Genomic DNA, 15,468 nt, shown 5'->3' on the forward strand with positions numbered 1-15,468 from the left:
CAGCTCCCTAAAACAACAAGGCAGGCCTCTTGGCTAACGTTTTTATTTGGAGTACAGTTGCCTCTAACTTACAATTTCAAGGGCATGAGTAGAACATTTCGGGGAGCACACAGTAAATCCACTTGTAAAATAATATCCACATTTCCTCCTATTTCTTCATTGTACTGTATTATTGATAATTTGGAAAAAGTCATCCCGAAAAAGCCTTCATTCGCCATTCCCGTTTATTCTCAGAAAAAAAAAATCATTTTCAGGATTTGTCTCCTTTGACATACAAGGTTTAATGAGGCGAGTTTTACTGTTACTCCTCTTTGCCATCGTCCATATTTACAAGAGGAACATGAAACCTTATAGATTTTGACCTAGCAATACATTATTAAAACATTTTAAATGCTTCACAATGCAACATCAAAAGTATTTCCTTTGTAATTAATATGTAAATCTCAACTATCGCTGAACATAACATCTTCCAAGCAAAAGAACCCAGTGTTGATTTTGTGCAACGCCGTAGCCGTAATTATAGTGCCTGACAGAAAGCTCAACAAATAGCAGAACAATATGAATCTAGTAAGACTTTTAAGACACTATAATTACGGCCACAGCACTGCACAGAATTGCCTGTGTGTTGGTAACTCACGCCAACAATGTAAAGTGATTGACAGGAAAATCAATAAATTGGGTTCTTAAAAAAAAAAAAAAAAAAGGCCTTGAGTACCGTCGGCCTATGTGCAAGTGAGCCTCTTGGTAAAGGCGGGTCTGTGTACAGTACAGTAGTCACAAAGTTACTTGTCTCTTTGAGTTAGGCTACTTCAGGGCTTTTGAGCATTTTAATTTGAAACTCTAAGGAAAGGAGTTCCACTGACGTCATATATATATATATATATATATATATATTAGAATTTGAATTGAAAGTAATTTCCACTCTGTGTACAGCCTCAGGATGCTCGTCTGGTGGAAACCTCCGTGCGTTGTTCAGGAGTTTTCTTGTCATGACATTCCTGGCTTGCATCTCTTCCAGTGGACAGCATATTATGCCCAAGGGGTATCTGCCTGGAACTTGCCAGTCGGGTGACTATTCAGGATCTGCCTCACCCTCTCTAAGTATTTGGCCGTGGCTGACCTTTGAGCTGACTCCCTATGATGGCTATTTGCCTCTGAAAGTCAAGGGTGGTTGTCGTTGTCCTGCCTTGAGACAAATGAATCATTTCGGTCATGATCATCTTCTCTCGTGTTGATCACCCGCCCAAACTTAATCAGCTCGAATTACATTGCGATGTCGTTGTTGTATTGCAGTATATCTTTGGGAGGTGAATCAGGGAGTCTAGATCAAGATGGTTCTCGGCATACAGCTTGATGTCATCCATGTAGAGGAGGTGGCTGATTGTTGTTCCACTTCTGAAGAGAGAGAGGAGAACTTCTTGATGTTTTTTCGGGTTTAGTGAACTTACATCTCGCCCATCTACGGTATAAAGGTGCTGGCAGGGGTAGAAGGATTATACGACTTGTATTGTCATACATGAGTGCATTTTCTTTTCTAAGTGTGCATGTGTGTATAAATATGCATTTATGTGTACTACATCTGTTTAAATGTACATACAGTACTGTATACTGCTGTATTGCACTGTATTGTCTATATACAGTAATTATTGTCAACTCAATTGTCAAATGTTTTCTTGAGATTCTAATAAATTCAGTTTTTTATTTTTTTCAAAATATAGGGCCAAAATGGCCGTTGAATTCAAGTGCATTTATGACATGCATCCATCCATTTTGCGAACTGCTTCTCCTCACTAGGGATGCAGGCGTGCTGGAGCCTATCCCAGCTCTCTTCGGGGGACACCATAAACTGGCGCCAGGAACACATAAGTTAAACAACCATTCACACTCATAATCACACCTATGTACAATTTAGAGTGTTTATTTTAACCTACCTTGTGTTACGATCTGGAACAGTCTGGATAGGGGTGGATCCCACAAACGATAAGGTCTTGGCACATTTATTAACAAAACACAAGACCGACAAAGTCCAACTCGGGTCTATTGCCCAAATTTAGCTGGGATGGACGTCAGCTCAATGAGGGCAAGTAGTATTGAAACTTGATGGATGGATGTAATGGAATTAATTCAATTTTTCCAATTACCGGTAATCTTTTTTCTTGCCATTGTGGTCCTATAGAATACAGTTTGATTCATTATTCATGTATGTAAAAGGATTTCAAAATGATGATTTACTTTGTGGATAATAGGAGCCCGCATCCTGCATAAGCCCACGGTTTTAGCTTGGAAAAAGTGTCGTCATATTTTATTCAAGGGCCATTTGTGGAAGTAATATTCATAAAGATTCATGGTTTCACATGAAAAAAAAAAAAAAAACGTAACGATCAACTTTCACGTTACTCATTGCATATTGAGTTGCAATCTGCAATAGTTAGGCCAGCCACGTTCCCACCTATTTTTACTACACTGCAATACTTCAAGACATCATCTCATGAAAAATACTTTATCACTAAGGCAAGAAAGATGTTTTGGTTTTATTAATCTATAAATCCGTTTGGAGAAATTCGAAAGAAATAAAGGGGACAGAAGGAGGCGAAATAATAACAGCAGCAAGGACTGTGTTGTATCACTAATCTTGGCAGGTTGACTCCACCCTTTTTGTCTGGTTGTGTTCTGTCAGATGTCCAGGAAAGCCACTTCACCTTTCTGCAAATCACTGCAGCTGCATACGCAAGCATCTGAGAACCCGGATATATATATTTTGCATGCTGAAAAGAAGTTTTATGCAACTTTTTCAAGGCTGAATAACCCATTCTGAAGAGATTAAAAAAATTGTTTTGGGGACTCTAATTGGATTTAATTACAAACAAGCCATGACGTTAATGTTCACCTGACGGATAACAGCGCAGTCACTCTCAGATACAATTTACATTCTCAACGGATCGCAAATCAACAGGTAAGTGCATTTCGAATCCATGTGCTGCATACATCGATGTAGTCCAGAAACTTGTGTGATGAGATACACAAACATTGCAAATGTGAATCTTTTGTTCAACTATTGTTGAACACTTTAATTTCATTCATGATTTATGTGTTAGGCTGGTGGACCTTTGTTTGCTTTGGCAATGCATTTCAAATGGTTTGTACCTTTCCAGTTATTGAGCTATTCATGCATTGGAAGATGAAATAAATGACAATGTTTTTGTGATTACTTTGAACACGTTTTGCAAGTGTTTTGACATTTTTAGGTAATTTATTGATTAATGCTCTGTGTATAGCAAACACAATCTAACCTGCAAAGGAAAACATTTCTCTCATCTTTTTTTTTTTTTTTTTTAAACAACACAACTATCATTTGTTTTAGCATTCTTATTTTCAGGGCAGTACTAGTTCTATAGAAACCGATTGACAAAATCTCAAATTGGTAATCTCCTGCATTACATTCACAGCACACCTTGGTGGCACCTTGACTTTCCCCCGGGAAGCCCCTCTTCAATTACGTAACACAATTAGTTGCGTGCTGGAGGTGCTAATTTTATCCTCTTGAAAAGATTTAAGTCTCATTAACGCTGTAGCACTGCGTATCAGACAGACGTGATTGGCTTGTCACTTCTCTCTTTAACGTAAATGTTCCTTCAAATCATGTTGCACAGAAAATTCTTCAATCTCATGATTTGATATTTAAATAAACCTTCACTAGCCAGCACAGTGTTTACAAAGTCCTTATTATGCCATTCTTTCCAACTTTTCTTTTCCTACTTACTATAAGCAAATATTTTGTGAGGTGAAATGTTGCCTTCCATTTTACCTTTTCAGATCCAAATAAATAGTGTCCATATTGTCATTTCTGTCAGAAGTAATAACCCAGGTGTTAAAGTCAAGAAAGTCAAGCGTCTCAGTGACACGAGCTTTGTTACATAATCATGAACGTCTGTACTCTACAGTAGATTTAAAGGCCTCACAGGGAAGAGCTGATCTTTAAGTCCAAGAGGCTTTACGAGAAACCATAACAAAGCAACATGTTGCATCAGTGGTATGATGAAGCGGCATGAGGAAAAGCTTGGGTCAGCAGTAATCGGTGAGATTTGGAAGCAACAGAATGACCATAAACAGACACGTAAGAACTTTAAAGTGGGCAGAAATAAGAAAACTGTACTTCTAGATGTTTATGAAATAAAGTTTTTATTCCCTCCGGCAGGTTGTTTTTATTCCTTGGTTGGATCGTGGAAACACTGATGAATCCATTTTTACAAAGCTTTTGGGCGAGACTGGTTATGGGTCAAGGAGAGAATAAACCATTGTGATACAATACAGTCAAAGCAACGTTTTGTTCGAGATAACTAACAAACACTTATTGGAAATACTGTAGGACACATTGTATTCAAAATCAATGTAATGTAATGTAACGGGTTGTTGCTTTTACACAAAGATAAGAAAAAAAAAGGTAATATATGTGTTGTCTCCCCAAAGACAGCTAGGATTGACACGAGCATGCCCACGCCCATCATAAGGAGAGGCGGCTCAGATCATAGATGGATGAACACTGCTTCATTTTGATTTTGAGTGAATCACATACTATTTTGCGTAACTAGTATCATCGTTCCTAAGAATTATCGTAAAGCATGGAGTCAACTTAGAACTGTGTTTCGATCCCAGGATGATTGGATTGCATTCCACAGCTCTTCAACATTTTTGGAAGAGCATGTGAATCCAAGCTATCGGCAACAAGCTGTCTCAAAGTACACTTGCAAAGAAAACAAGATGCGCTGAAGTGATTACATTTTGCAACACATTGGCTTGCATTCAGAGAAACAGCGCAACATTTTGTGCACTGAAGAAAGGCAGACTGTTCTTCTGGGGACAGTTAGTCAGACAAATTCAAACACCCAAACAGTGAATTTTAGCCAGAATACACTGTGTAAACACTGTGAAGTATGGTGCACAAGCACCATGATATGGCAATGTTTCTGAAACAATAGTATTCAGCTCATTTATCGCATATGAATCGTGGGTCAGTTAGATTTCACCTCAGTACTTTAAAGAAGTCATGTTGCCTTGTACCCAAGACAGCCCAATATAAAATGGGTCTTTCAACAGAAAAAAAAACCTAAACAAAAGAGTAAATCAGCAACATATTGGTTTCAGACATACAAAATTCACATTATGAAGGAAACTGCCAAATCCCCAGACTTTAATGGAATGGAGAACTTTGAGGGGCGACGTAAAAATGCTGTTTCTGAAGCTAAACTAGAAATGCAGAGAAACTGTGGAATGGTGTAAAACCATTCTGGGCTCTAATACCAGTTCACAGGTTCCGGGAAATTGGTCAACTACACGGTGCGAGCTTTTAGTTTGAAAAATCAAGACAATGTTATTTTGTTTGCATTAGTGTTTTTGGAAATTCAAGCCATTATAATGATTTTGGAATTTTATCTCTCTAGCTAGCTAGCAAGCTAGATAGATAACTGGATATTTAACTAACTAACGAGATAGATAGATAGACAGATATCAACACATTTGTTATTCTGAACACAACTTTCGGTGAAGCTCTGGATGACCGTTCAGATACAGAATCTATTCATGTCTGTTTATATTTAGGAATGACATAGCTTTTAAATAAGTATGCAGGCGGTGTTTGGTGAAAAGTGTTTTCATTGCTATTAAATGTGTTTTGCATTTGATATTTTAGTACAATCAAAAGAGGAATTAAAGGATCTCCAGAAAACACTTTTTTTTTGTTCATCTATCATTACAGGAAACGATTGGCAACATTATTGTAAACATTAAATATCACAGCATATGGTCAAACTTAAAATGCTTTCAGTCACGAGTGCATGAACTTCTTTAGCCTCCTAAAAGACAAACAATTTAACTGTAGACCTTGGCACTCATGGTGCTGCTTCTGAGCCTGGCGACAGCCATGCAATGAATTTCCAAGTAGAAGGTTGATTATGTGTGATATTGCTCTTATCCGAGTGCTAACCTCATTGACTGAAAACAATTGTGCATCAAGCGGGCGTAGAACCTTATGAGTGCCAAAGGTAAATAGTCGCCTCTGCAATTTTCTCACTTTTGGACAAGGCCACGAAAAAGGGCTTCATTTTTTTTTCTAATTTTATTTACATATATTGAAATATGTTTACTTAATTCGCCAAATGTGAAAGTAAATGTCAAACAGTTGATATCTGCTTTCACCATGCTGTGAGGAAAACTTTTCCTTGTTTTCTTCTGTCACAGTGCCAACAAGATGCAGAAGCAAGTGGAGGTCAGGATAGACGAAGGCCATTTGGAGCCCACAGTGGACGCAACTGAGAGTGCATGTAGCACTGTATGTGATAAAATCATGAAGAACATGGTTCTAACGCTGACAATTCTTGGTGAGTTTAAGGTCATATTATCATTGATTGTCTCCTAGCTGAGAAACAAAACCCAGAAGAAGATTGTTTTAATGGCACTTGCAGTGCCCAGTGGTGACCTTGGCAGTAGCTGTATGACTCCTCAGTGTCTTCAGTAATGGAAGTGAGGCAACAGAGACCCGATACTGACGTGTTAACTGTCATAGTCACTTCTTTTCTTATGTCATCGATTCAGGTGTGTTTCTGGGTTCCATTGCTGGAATGCTGCTGCGGCACATATCGCCTCTCCCTCCTGATGTGATTATGATCATAAGCTTCCCGGGAGAGATCCTAATGAGGATGTTGAAGATGCTTATTTTGCCTCTTGTTGTTTCAAGTCTGGTCACAGGTGGGTAAAAGAAAGTGGCGGTTGCAAATGCGCTGCCTAATTTGTGTGTTCCTGACTGCAATCTGCACCCTAGAGTCCGGAACCTGGAGGTGAAACAGAGAACACCAGGATAAAGAGCTTGAGTTTATAAAAAAGTCTTTTTAATGCTTCAATATCACGAACAATGAAACAGTGAAATAATGAATTAGGGCTTTGAGAATATTGCCAGCTCACAATGCAAATTAAAATCCTATTTGTATAATTGCACTTTGTTTCAAAAAAAAAAAAAAAGAATAAAATGCACAAATCTGCATTTGTAGCCTAATGGAAAAATTAACATTTTATGAACTCATATTTTCACTGAAATATACAGTAGATAAGGGCTAAAAAGGGCTTTAAGAACAAAAAAAAGTTTCAGTTTTGCTAATAGGGATATTGACATAAAATGTTATCATTTAAAAAATGCGCGTATGTGTGCCCCCATCTGCACAAGAAATGTGGTTTGTTATTAGACTTATGTTCTTGTCGCAGATTATCTATAATGAACATCATGTTCAAACACATATGTGCGCACATGCACTTAGCACCAGGACACCCTAGGCAACAGTTTTGAGGATCGACTTTGCGGTGTCATCACACTTGCAGTTACATGTCTTGAAAACTAGGTTGAAATGAGGGGCGTTGCTGTCAACCCATCCCCACCTCATGATGTGTGGTCTCCGATAGTGGGGGGAGACTCAAACGTATTGTGAGGGTCTGCTGGGAACATCTGGCAGAGTCCACTGTCTGGCAAGACTTGCGCCATGTCCTGGGGGCTGCATTGGACATTGACTCCGAGTGGACCATGTTCTGTCGTGGATGCAGTCCCCTGAAACCATTAGTGGACACCGGCAGTGAGGGATGTGGTCAGGATGAAGGGGTCCTATCTGGTCTTTTGAGCATGTGGCACTCTGGAGACAGCCAAAGGGCTTGGCAGGCCAAGTGTAATACCGCTTTGGAGGTAGCTGAGGCAAAAACTCGGATGTCTGAGGCGTTCAGAAAGCTCTGTAGAATGAATTCCCGACAGTTTTATCTCAAATTCTGCTTCACCAGCCGACGACTCAGGAGGGGGAAAGTGCCATCAACACTGTGAACAGTGGGGACAGGGTGCTGCTGACCTTGACTAGGGATGTTGTGAGTTGGTAGGGAGAATACTGAAATTACTAAGTGGAGGAAGTGCTTTTTTGCTTGGGGTTGGTACGCCCGCGACCCGACCCCAGCTACGTGAGAGGAAACGAATGGACGAATAATCATTGGAAAGTTCTATTGTAATTACATTCACGTCATACCATCAGTATATTAAAATGAGACATAAGTAGCTGAAAAGTGACTCTGCTTCACACTTATTTTAATATTCTTCTGAAATCTTTGCTATCACAGGACTGGCTGGCTTAGATGCGAAATCTAGTGGGCGTTTAGGCACCAGAGCCATGGTGTACTACATGACAACAACAGTCATCGCAGCAGTCTTGGGGGTGATCTTAGTGCTGCTCATCCATCCCGGGAACCCCAAGCTAAGAGCTAATCTTGGACAGGGGAAGAAGAACGATGACGTTTCCAGTGTGGATGCCTTCTTTGACCTCATTCGAAATCTGTTCCCAGAAAACTTGGTGCAAGCCTGCTTCCAACAGGTACATTTCCGAACCCTTCATGTTTTCTTTGCCGTCAAGGGCCCTGGAATTTAGATACACAATGCATAACTCATCTCTTCATCCTTCCAACGGCTGTTCTGTATTTCTGGCGCAGATACAAACAGTGACTACAAAAGTACAGGTGCCCACTAACAGAACCAAAGCACCCCCGCAGTTCACCATCAAGAGGTCACTTCAGTTCAAGAGTGGAATGAATGTCCTTGGTAGGCTATTGATCCTATTCCAGACAAAAATAGTGCTAAGGCTACTTTGATTCCATTGTGGGTGTGTGACTTAAGTTTTCAATTGCACTTATGTTTTGACTCCAAGGTTTAATTGGATTCTTTGTCGCTTTCGGAGTCATCATGGGGAAAATGGGGGAGAAAGCCAAGCTTATGCTTGAGTTCTTTAACGTCTTGAATGAGATCATAATGAGGATTGTTAGTGCAATTATGTGGTAAGTGTACTGCTCAAAAAAAGCCAGAAACAGGAACTGTTCACAATATGCATGTGGATGCACCTCCATTCAAAAAATTCTTCTTCTTCTTGGGTTTCAGGTACTCGCCAATTGGAATTGCTTGCCTGATCTGTGGTAAAATCATCTCCATTGCTGACTTAGAGGTGGTTGCTCGACAGCTTGGAATGTACATGATCACTGTGATAGTGGGCCTCATCATCCATGGCGGCATCTTCCTTCCTCTCATATATTTTGTGATTGTCAAACAAAATCCTTTCAAGTTCTTCATGGGAATGTTCCAGGCTTGGGTCACGGCACTTGGAACGGCATCCAGGTAGTAGAACAATTGTGTTTTTCAAAAAAGCTTCAAGCGGCCTGACACTGGCTAGCACACGGGTCGTCTGTTATTCAGGATTTTGAAAACTGTTTTCCGAAGGACCTCGTTTCCAAGGCTACATAGCAAATAACAACAGGAACTTTGATTTGAAGCCGTAACTGAAATATTCATGCCAGCAGCAACTTCCAACTTTGTTTCCATGCGGGATAGTTTTCATTTACTCTCTGTTTTATTAATGACATGCGATGCCCTCATTCCCCTCCTGAGGTGAACTCGTTCCTTTTAAGTTCCTGCCAGCTCGCTGCTCCACCATCTACAAGAAGTACTAATTGTCAGACAAAAGAAACAATGCACTGTTGAGTCACAGCTGATATTTTTTTCTCTTCATGCACCCTTTCTCGAATGATTTTAGTCTCATTAAAGTTGCCGTCTGTACTAGCTTTCATATCACACACACACCAAAATAATAATAAATGAGAATACTCTCGAATAATATTTGTTTGTGAGAAGGGAGAAACATGGTGAATGTGATTGAAAACCTCACAACAATTACGACCCAATTGCATTAGTTACACAACCCAAAAAATGAAATAGATTTTTTTTCGATGGGGAGCCATATTAAGTATGCAGCAAAGTTAAATATATGTATTTTTTTTTTTATCCCCCCCCCCCCCCAAAAAAAAAATAACTCTCCACAGTGCTGGAACCTTGCCTGTCACGTTCCGATGCTTAGAGGAGAACTTGAAAATTGACAAGAGAGTAACACGTTTCGTCCTCCCTGTCGGGGCCACCATCAACATGGATGGCACGGCGCTCTATGAGGCCGTGGCTGCCATCTTCATCGCTCAGATGAACGGAATTGTTCTCGACTGGGGCCAAATTGTCACTGTCAGGTGAGGCTACTACACTACGCGTGAAGTCAGTAACATTTAGTACCAGTAATTCCCAGTATCAAAACCACATAACTTCCAAAACAAAGTGGTTCCTTTGCCCATCATTTGTCCTCTTCTAACAGTATGACAGCGACCCTGGCTAGTGTTGGAGCAGCCAGTATCCCCAGTGCTGGTCTCGTAACCATGCTGCTCATCCTAACAGCAGTGGGGCTGCCCACTCAGGACATCAGTCTCCTTGTGGCTGTCGACTGGCTCCTGTGAGTAAAACGCCTGAAATCATATTATACAGGAGTCATTGTCAATTTTTTTGCTTATCGAGCCCAGTCAAGAACTCGTCTTTCACACCACACTTGCTGTTTATCGAATAGTCAGTCTGTTTACTTTTCCAGTTTACTGCTGATGCACCGAATGCAGAAGTTTCAAACGACACTAAACAAAAGTTGTCAATTCCCAAAAGACATCATTAAAATCTATGTCATCATCCTCAAAAAAGGTGGAACAGAAAAAGTTTTATACATACTTCACGATTATGGCTTCAGGAACACGCAATTGATTTTTCAAATTGATTCATGGCATATTTTTGGGTAGAGGTTCATTTCTATTTTCATGGAATGAACATGTTTGGAGTGAATCATACCCTTTTGTCATGTTAAAGCAAGGCCTTTTGAACAAGGGGCAGGATGTCATTTTCACAGTTTCCAGACAATTATCTGTATCTCTAAAAAACACACAGATGCAGCACTTGTCAACGGAAGTAATTGAAACGCCTTTGAAATCATTCAAAATTAGTTTAGCCATCGAGGCCTCGTTCATATTTGTACTGATTTCAGTTATCTTTTTACCACATCAACAATAAGTTCCAGTATTATTAATTCACGTTGTGTTTCTGCTGCATCTATTCACAAACTTGTACTTTCGGTCCCAAATACTTGTAACATAGCGCTACTGTAGAAGTTGCACCAGTCTGTTTGTTGATCTCATGGTCCATTTCAGCCCTCACTCATGAGCCAGACCAATAGACAGAGCCACTGTCTCTGATTTAGAGTGCTTATTCTCATCACATTCTGCTGTCATCTGCCCCTGTAAACTTTAAAGGTCACCGCTCAATAAAGCATCAGCACCATATAATCTGTAAAAAGCGGTGGTGAGATCCTCAGGCCACCCAACTGGACTCGCTGCACACATCTCGGTTGCAACGAGAAATGGTGTCCATGGGAGGAAAAAAAAAAAAAACAGAAAAAAACAACAGAAAACAAAAAAAAAAGGCAGCTTTGGTGGAATCTGCTTCTACTGTAAAACGTGTGCACAGACAGAATGATATGGAGTCGTGTGCCTCTACTCCTGGTGCACTTTTTATGAATCACTGTGAGGCATACGGTCAAATCCCTTTTGCAAAGCCCATGTGGAAATAGTTGTAGAAACCTCCATGCAACGTTCAGTATCACAGTCAGGGTAGAGAGCTGGTGCAGTGCTCCACAACGGGAATGCAAACCACTGCACACTTGTTTTTATTAGAGGCTTCGCTATGAGCCTTACTGTTCTTTCCAGTGGTATTATAGTTCTGGGTTTTTATAAACCTCAAGAATTTCACTTGTTGGAAATCAAATGAAAAATAAACTTTATCATGTGTTGGCTGTGTCATTTGTTTTCTCTTTCTCTTTCCTCTTTCTCTCTCTAACTGGGTTGTCTTCCCTCCTTTTGACATGCAGGGATCGCTTCCGTACCTCCGTCAATGTGATTGGCGACTCGTACGGAGCCGGTATTGTATACCATCTCTCCAAAGATGAGCTTGACTCCTTCGATGCCCAACAATCCCGGATGGAGGACTTTGAGATGACTAAAACCAAATCTTTCTTTGAAAATAACACCAACCAGAATGTGTATGCTCACCACAATTCAATCCTGATAGACGACTGCAAGGTACATTTCACGTTAACGGATATAGAGACTTGTATGTAGACGATTCGCCCCTGCTCTCTCTTTATTTTCGTCATGTCTATGTTACGGACTTCCTTTATTGGTGTATGTGTAAATGTCTTGTCTTGTGAGGAAAATGTTGGTAAAGCTAAAAAAATGATGTTCCCAGATTGACACATTCATCATTTCATCACAGGAAAAAGCAGTTTTTGTGGTACCAGCTTAACCAAAGGCGAAGTTTATTCATCATGAAATGACATTTTTTTCCCCTTTTTTAAACAATGAAAAGAGTTGTGTATCATATCCAGATAGATGGATGTCTGTTGCATTTCTTATGCATCATGTTGTATACTGAGAATGAAATTTGTTTTTGTTATTATATTAATTGGACATGTATTTATGTATTCAAGGCAGCCCCAACCAAACTAGGCTCTAAATTCTCTTCATATTTTCAAGTATAAATGTTTGCCAGTGGTATGACATAAAGACTGCTCTTTCACTCTGATTCATAGAAAAATAATGCATGGGATAAAGAAATGCCCCCTTCAATGACTACCGTCATCCTTTTTAACTAGCAGCAGCAAAACAATTGCTGTTCGTTTACCTTGTGGTGATGTTGCATTTTATATGATGCATTATATGATGCATGATATGTGGCAATCTTATCATTTGGCGTATTAAAATTCGGTTGGGCAGAGAATCCATCAAATACATGGCCAACTCTCCAAAAAAAAACCAAACAAACAAGCATGTTTTGATGTGTTTCTGTTACCATAAAACTAGTACTACTACTATATCGTAACAAGAGTGTTCAAAGACATACTATACACGTGCTGGGAAATCCCATATTAACATCCACCCTGAGGACAATGGCCTGAATGTCAAGAACTTATGGCTTCTCTGCTCCAACCACCAGTGGTTTGTTATAATGGTGCCTTGGGCCCTTAGTTAGAAACTGTTGATAATTGCTTTCAGGTCACCATGGGCAAAAATGGCAAGACTGCAGGATTCTGTCTTGTTGAAGAGGAACCTTGGAAATGCGAGTAAAGCAGGCCCAGGAGCTGCTGCGCCTTACCCTGAGTAAAACTTTTACCTTCTGATGACAAATCGATTAAAATGACACTCAGACAACGTGAACCGCAGAGACTGTACAGGAGAATCATCTTCAAGTTGCCCTTTTAAATTCTTTTTTCCAGTTATCCATCTAGGTAGCTTCACATCACCTCAGATCGATTGTGTGTGTATTTGCAAAAACCAAACGCGAGTTCCAATAACGTGGTTGAAAAGCCTCAGGGCCTTACTTGGTGCTGCTGCAAACGTCATGTTTCGGCTATTACGGACTTCTTCACCTTTTTGTAACATCTCATTTCACTTTTGTATTTAATATCTTTGTGGTGCATCGAGAGCCGATGATATAAATCAAGCGAGAGCAGAGCATTGGGCTGATGCACATCTTAGGGTCAGTGCTTTTGATTTTTTTTTAACCCCTGAATGTTGCTTATTCTCAATAATGGGTGGCTGCTCCAATCAAGGCTTTTGAATTTAGATTTGGATTAACCCTTTCAGGGACAGCGGTTACGACAGTGGACAGTTTATCATGTTATCAGGTTACAGGTTATCATTATTGGTGCATGAACGGGTTAATTTGACTGTCACTTAAAATGCAAATATGCATGGTCAATGAGCACATAAGGCACAAAGAAAAAGCGGCTCTCTGGGCGATATTGTGATTCAAATACAGGTGGGTCCAATACCTTTTACTTTTTGACTAATGGGCTTACACCCTGATGTCGCACACACAGTCAAGCCTAAGCCGAAAGCTTATGTCTTAGACCATAAAGCGGAAAAGGTGCGGCCTCTAATTCTGGCAACAGCCAGTGCGTGATGTGTTGTTGTAAAACAAGCATATGAGGGTGCCCTCCAAGTTACTGTCATTGTGTTTTTGTGAATATTTTTGTAACGTTTGAACACTGAATTTTTTGGGGAATAGTTACAGAATAAGACTGGAACATATTTGGTCATACAGTATGCGCTGTTTCTAAGTGCAAACGGGAAAGATAAGCATGGCAAATAAAATGGGAGTCAGTAAAGATGAAAAAAGGAGAAATGGCTCTTACACTATTCAAGCCAGTGCATTGTTTTATGTTTCTCATTTCTTTTCCACATTCTTTTTTGGTTGTGTGTTCAATATTTTACTTGCCTTGAAGAAATCAGCTGCATAGTGCAGTAAGCATGTTGTTTCAATACAAGTTAATCTGGGATTCCCATGAATTCAGGGAATTATTGGTATCTATCTTGATGGCAGAATGAGGATGGTTGGGCCCTCCTCATCTGCACAACTGAGTTAGAGCCATTTGGTTTTCCTCCCGTGACGACATATCTTACTTGGTTTGGTCCTGTTTGTTTATTGCGTGCACAAATGATTTGGTCTCCCACATTTAATTGTATCAAGAAAGCAATAGCTCATGTAAAAAGATTATTGCTTAAAGTGCCTCCTTGCACTTTGTGTCTAGTCCATGTCCTCTATTTATAGATAAATGCATGCGTAAAACTTGTTTAGAGCTTTTGTCAGTGTTTTGCATGGCTTTTGCTATGCTTTGTATAATTACTTACAAACCGTAGATGTATGTTTAATAAACTTCACTATGGGCTTTGTTTTTTTTTTGGGGGGGGGGCGGATAGTTTGTGAACTTTTATTTTCATTAAAATAATTTCACTTTGTATTTCTAAATAACTACTGAACTCCAAATCATGATCAAGGAGACGGACCCTGATTATTACATGAATTGTGTACTTTTTTGATTGTATATTTGGTTGTTTCAAGGCTACGAGCAAGGTGAAAAAAAAAACTTTGCAAGTTGGAAAACGTTGGTGGCAGCTAAGTGTCTGCATGTAGTGAGACCAAAGTAAGCTGTTCAGCATGCAGTACAGACTCATACTAGTTGATGAGAAGGGCTACATTCGTCCTTTGAGTGTGCAATTTGTTGTCATTTCTGTAAATGTGGTGGGTACCAGAAAACCTCAACTGCATGCACCACAGCTGTTTGCCACCTTTTGGGGCTATCGACTGCACTGTACATAGGTACACAGCATTATGTTGTTGGTGGATAGACAACAGGAATGGGAAGAACACAATACCCCTATGTGTGTGTGTGTATGCGTGTGTGCGTGTGCGTGTGTGTGTGTGTGTGTGTGTGTGTTGTATTAAATGTCTGTCGAGTCCACCACTCAGTAAAAACATTGAACAGATCAGGGTTTTCTATTCTAAAACAAAGTGTGACATGCCGAACTGAAATGTACTGCTTTCAGGAAAATATGGCTATTGTTATGATACACTTTAGGAAAATGGGGGAAACCTGTCTTAATTATGACTGATGAAATACCTGTACATTAGCTCTGAATCTAAAACTTTGATATATATATATCCTCATATCTTTTCCTGATGTGACCAAAAATGTTCTTGGTCAACTGATT

At 39.8% G+C, this 15,468-nt stretch overlaps 1 protein-coding gene across 1 annotated transcript; it reads left to right on the forward strand.

The window, feature by feature from the left end:
* The first annotated feature begins 6,244 nt into the window (after positions 1-6,244).
* Positions 6,245-15,451, forward strand: LOC109526027 (excitatory amino acid transporter 2-like). The gene is made up of 10 exons (XM_019887022.1): positions 6,245-6,374; positions 6,589-6,741; positions 8,140-8,390; positions 8,506-8,614; positions 8,721-8,847; positions 8,948-9,181; positions 9,883-10,077; positions 10,200-10,334; positions 11,787-11,997; positions 12,970-15,451. The coding sequence occupies exons 1-10, from the start codon at positions 6,245-6,247 to the stop codon at positions 13,039-13,041; spliced, it is 1,617 nt and encodes a 538-aa protein (XP_019742581.1). The 3' UTR covers positions 13,042-15,451.
* The last annotated feature ends 17 nt before the right edge of the window (positions 15,452-15,468 follow it).

Source organism: Hippocampus comes, unplaced genomic scaffold (assembly GCF_001891065.2).
Source record: "Hippocampus comes isolate QL1 unplaced genomic scaffold, H_comes_QL1_v1.1 scaffold261, whole genome shotgun sequence".
Taxonomy (NCBI): Eukaryota; Metazoa; Chordata; class Actinopteri; order Syngnathiformes; family Syngnathidae; genus Hippocampus; species Hippocampus comes.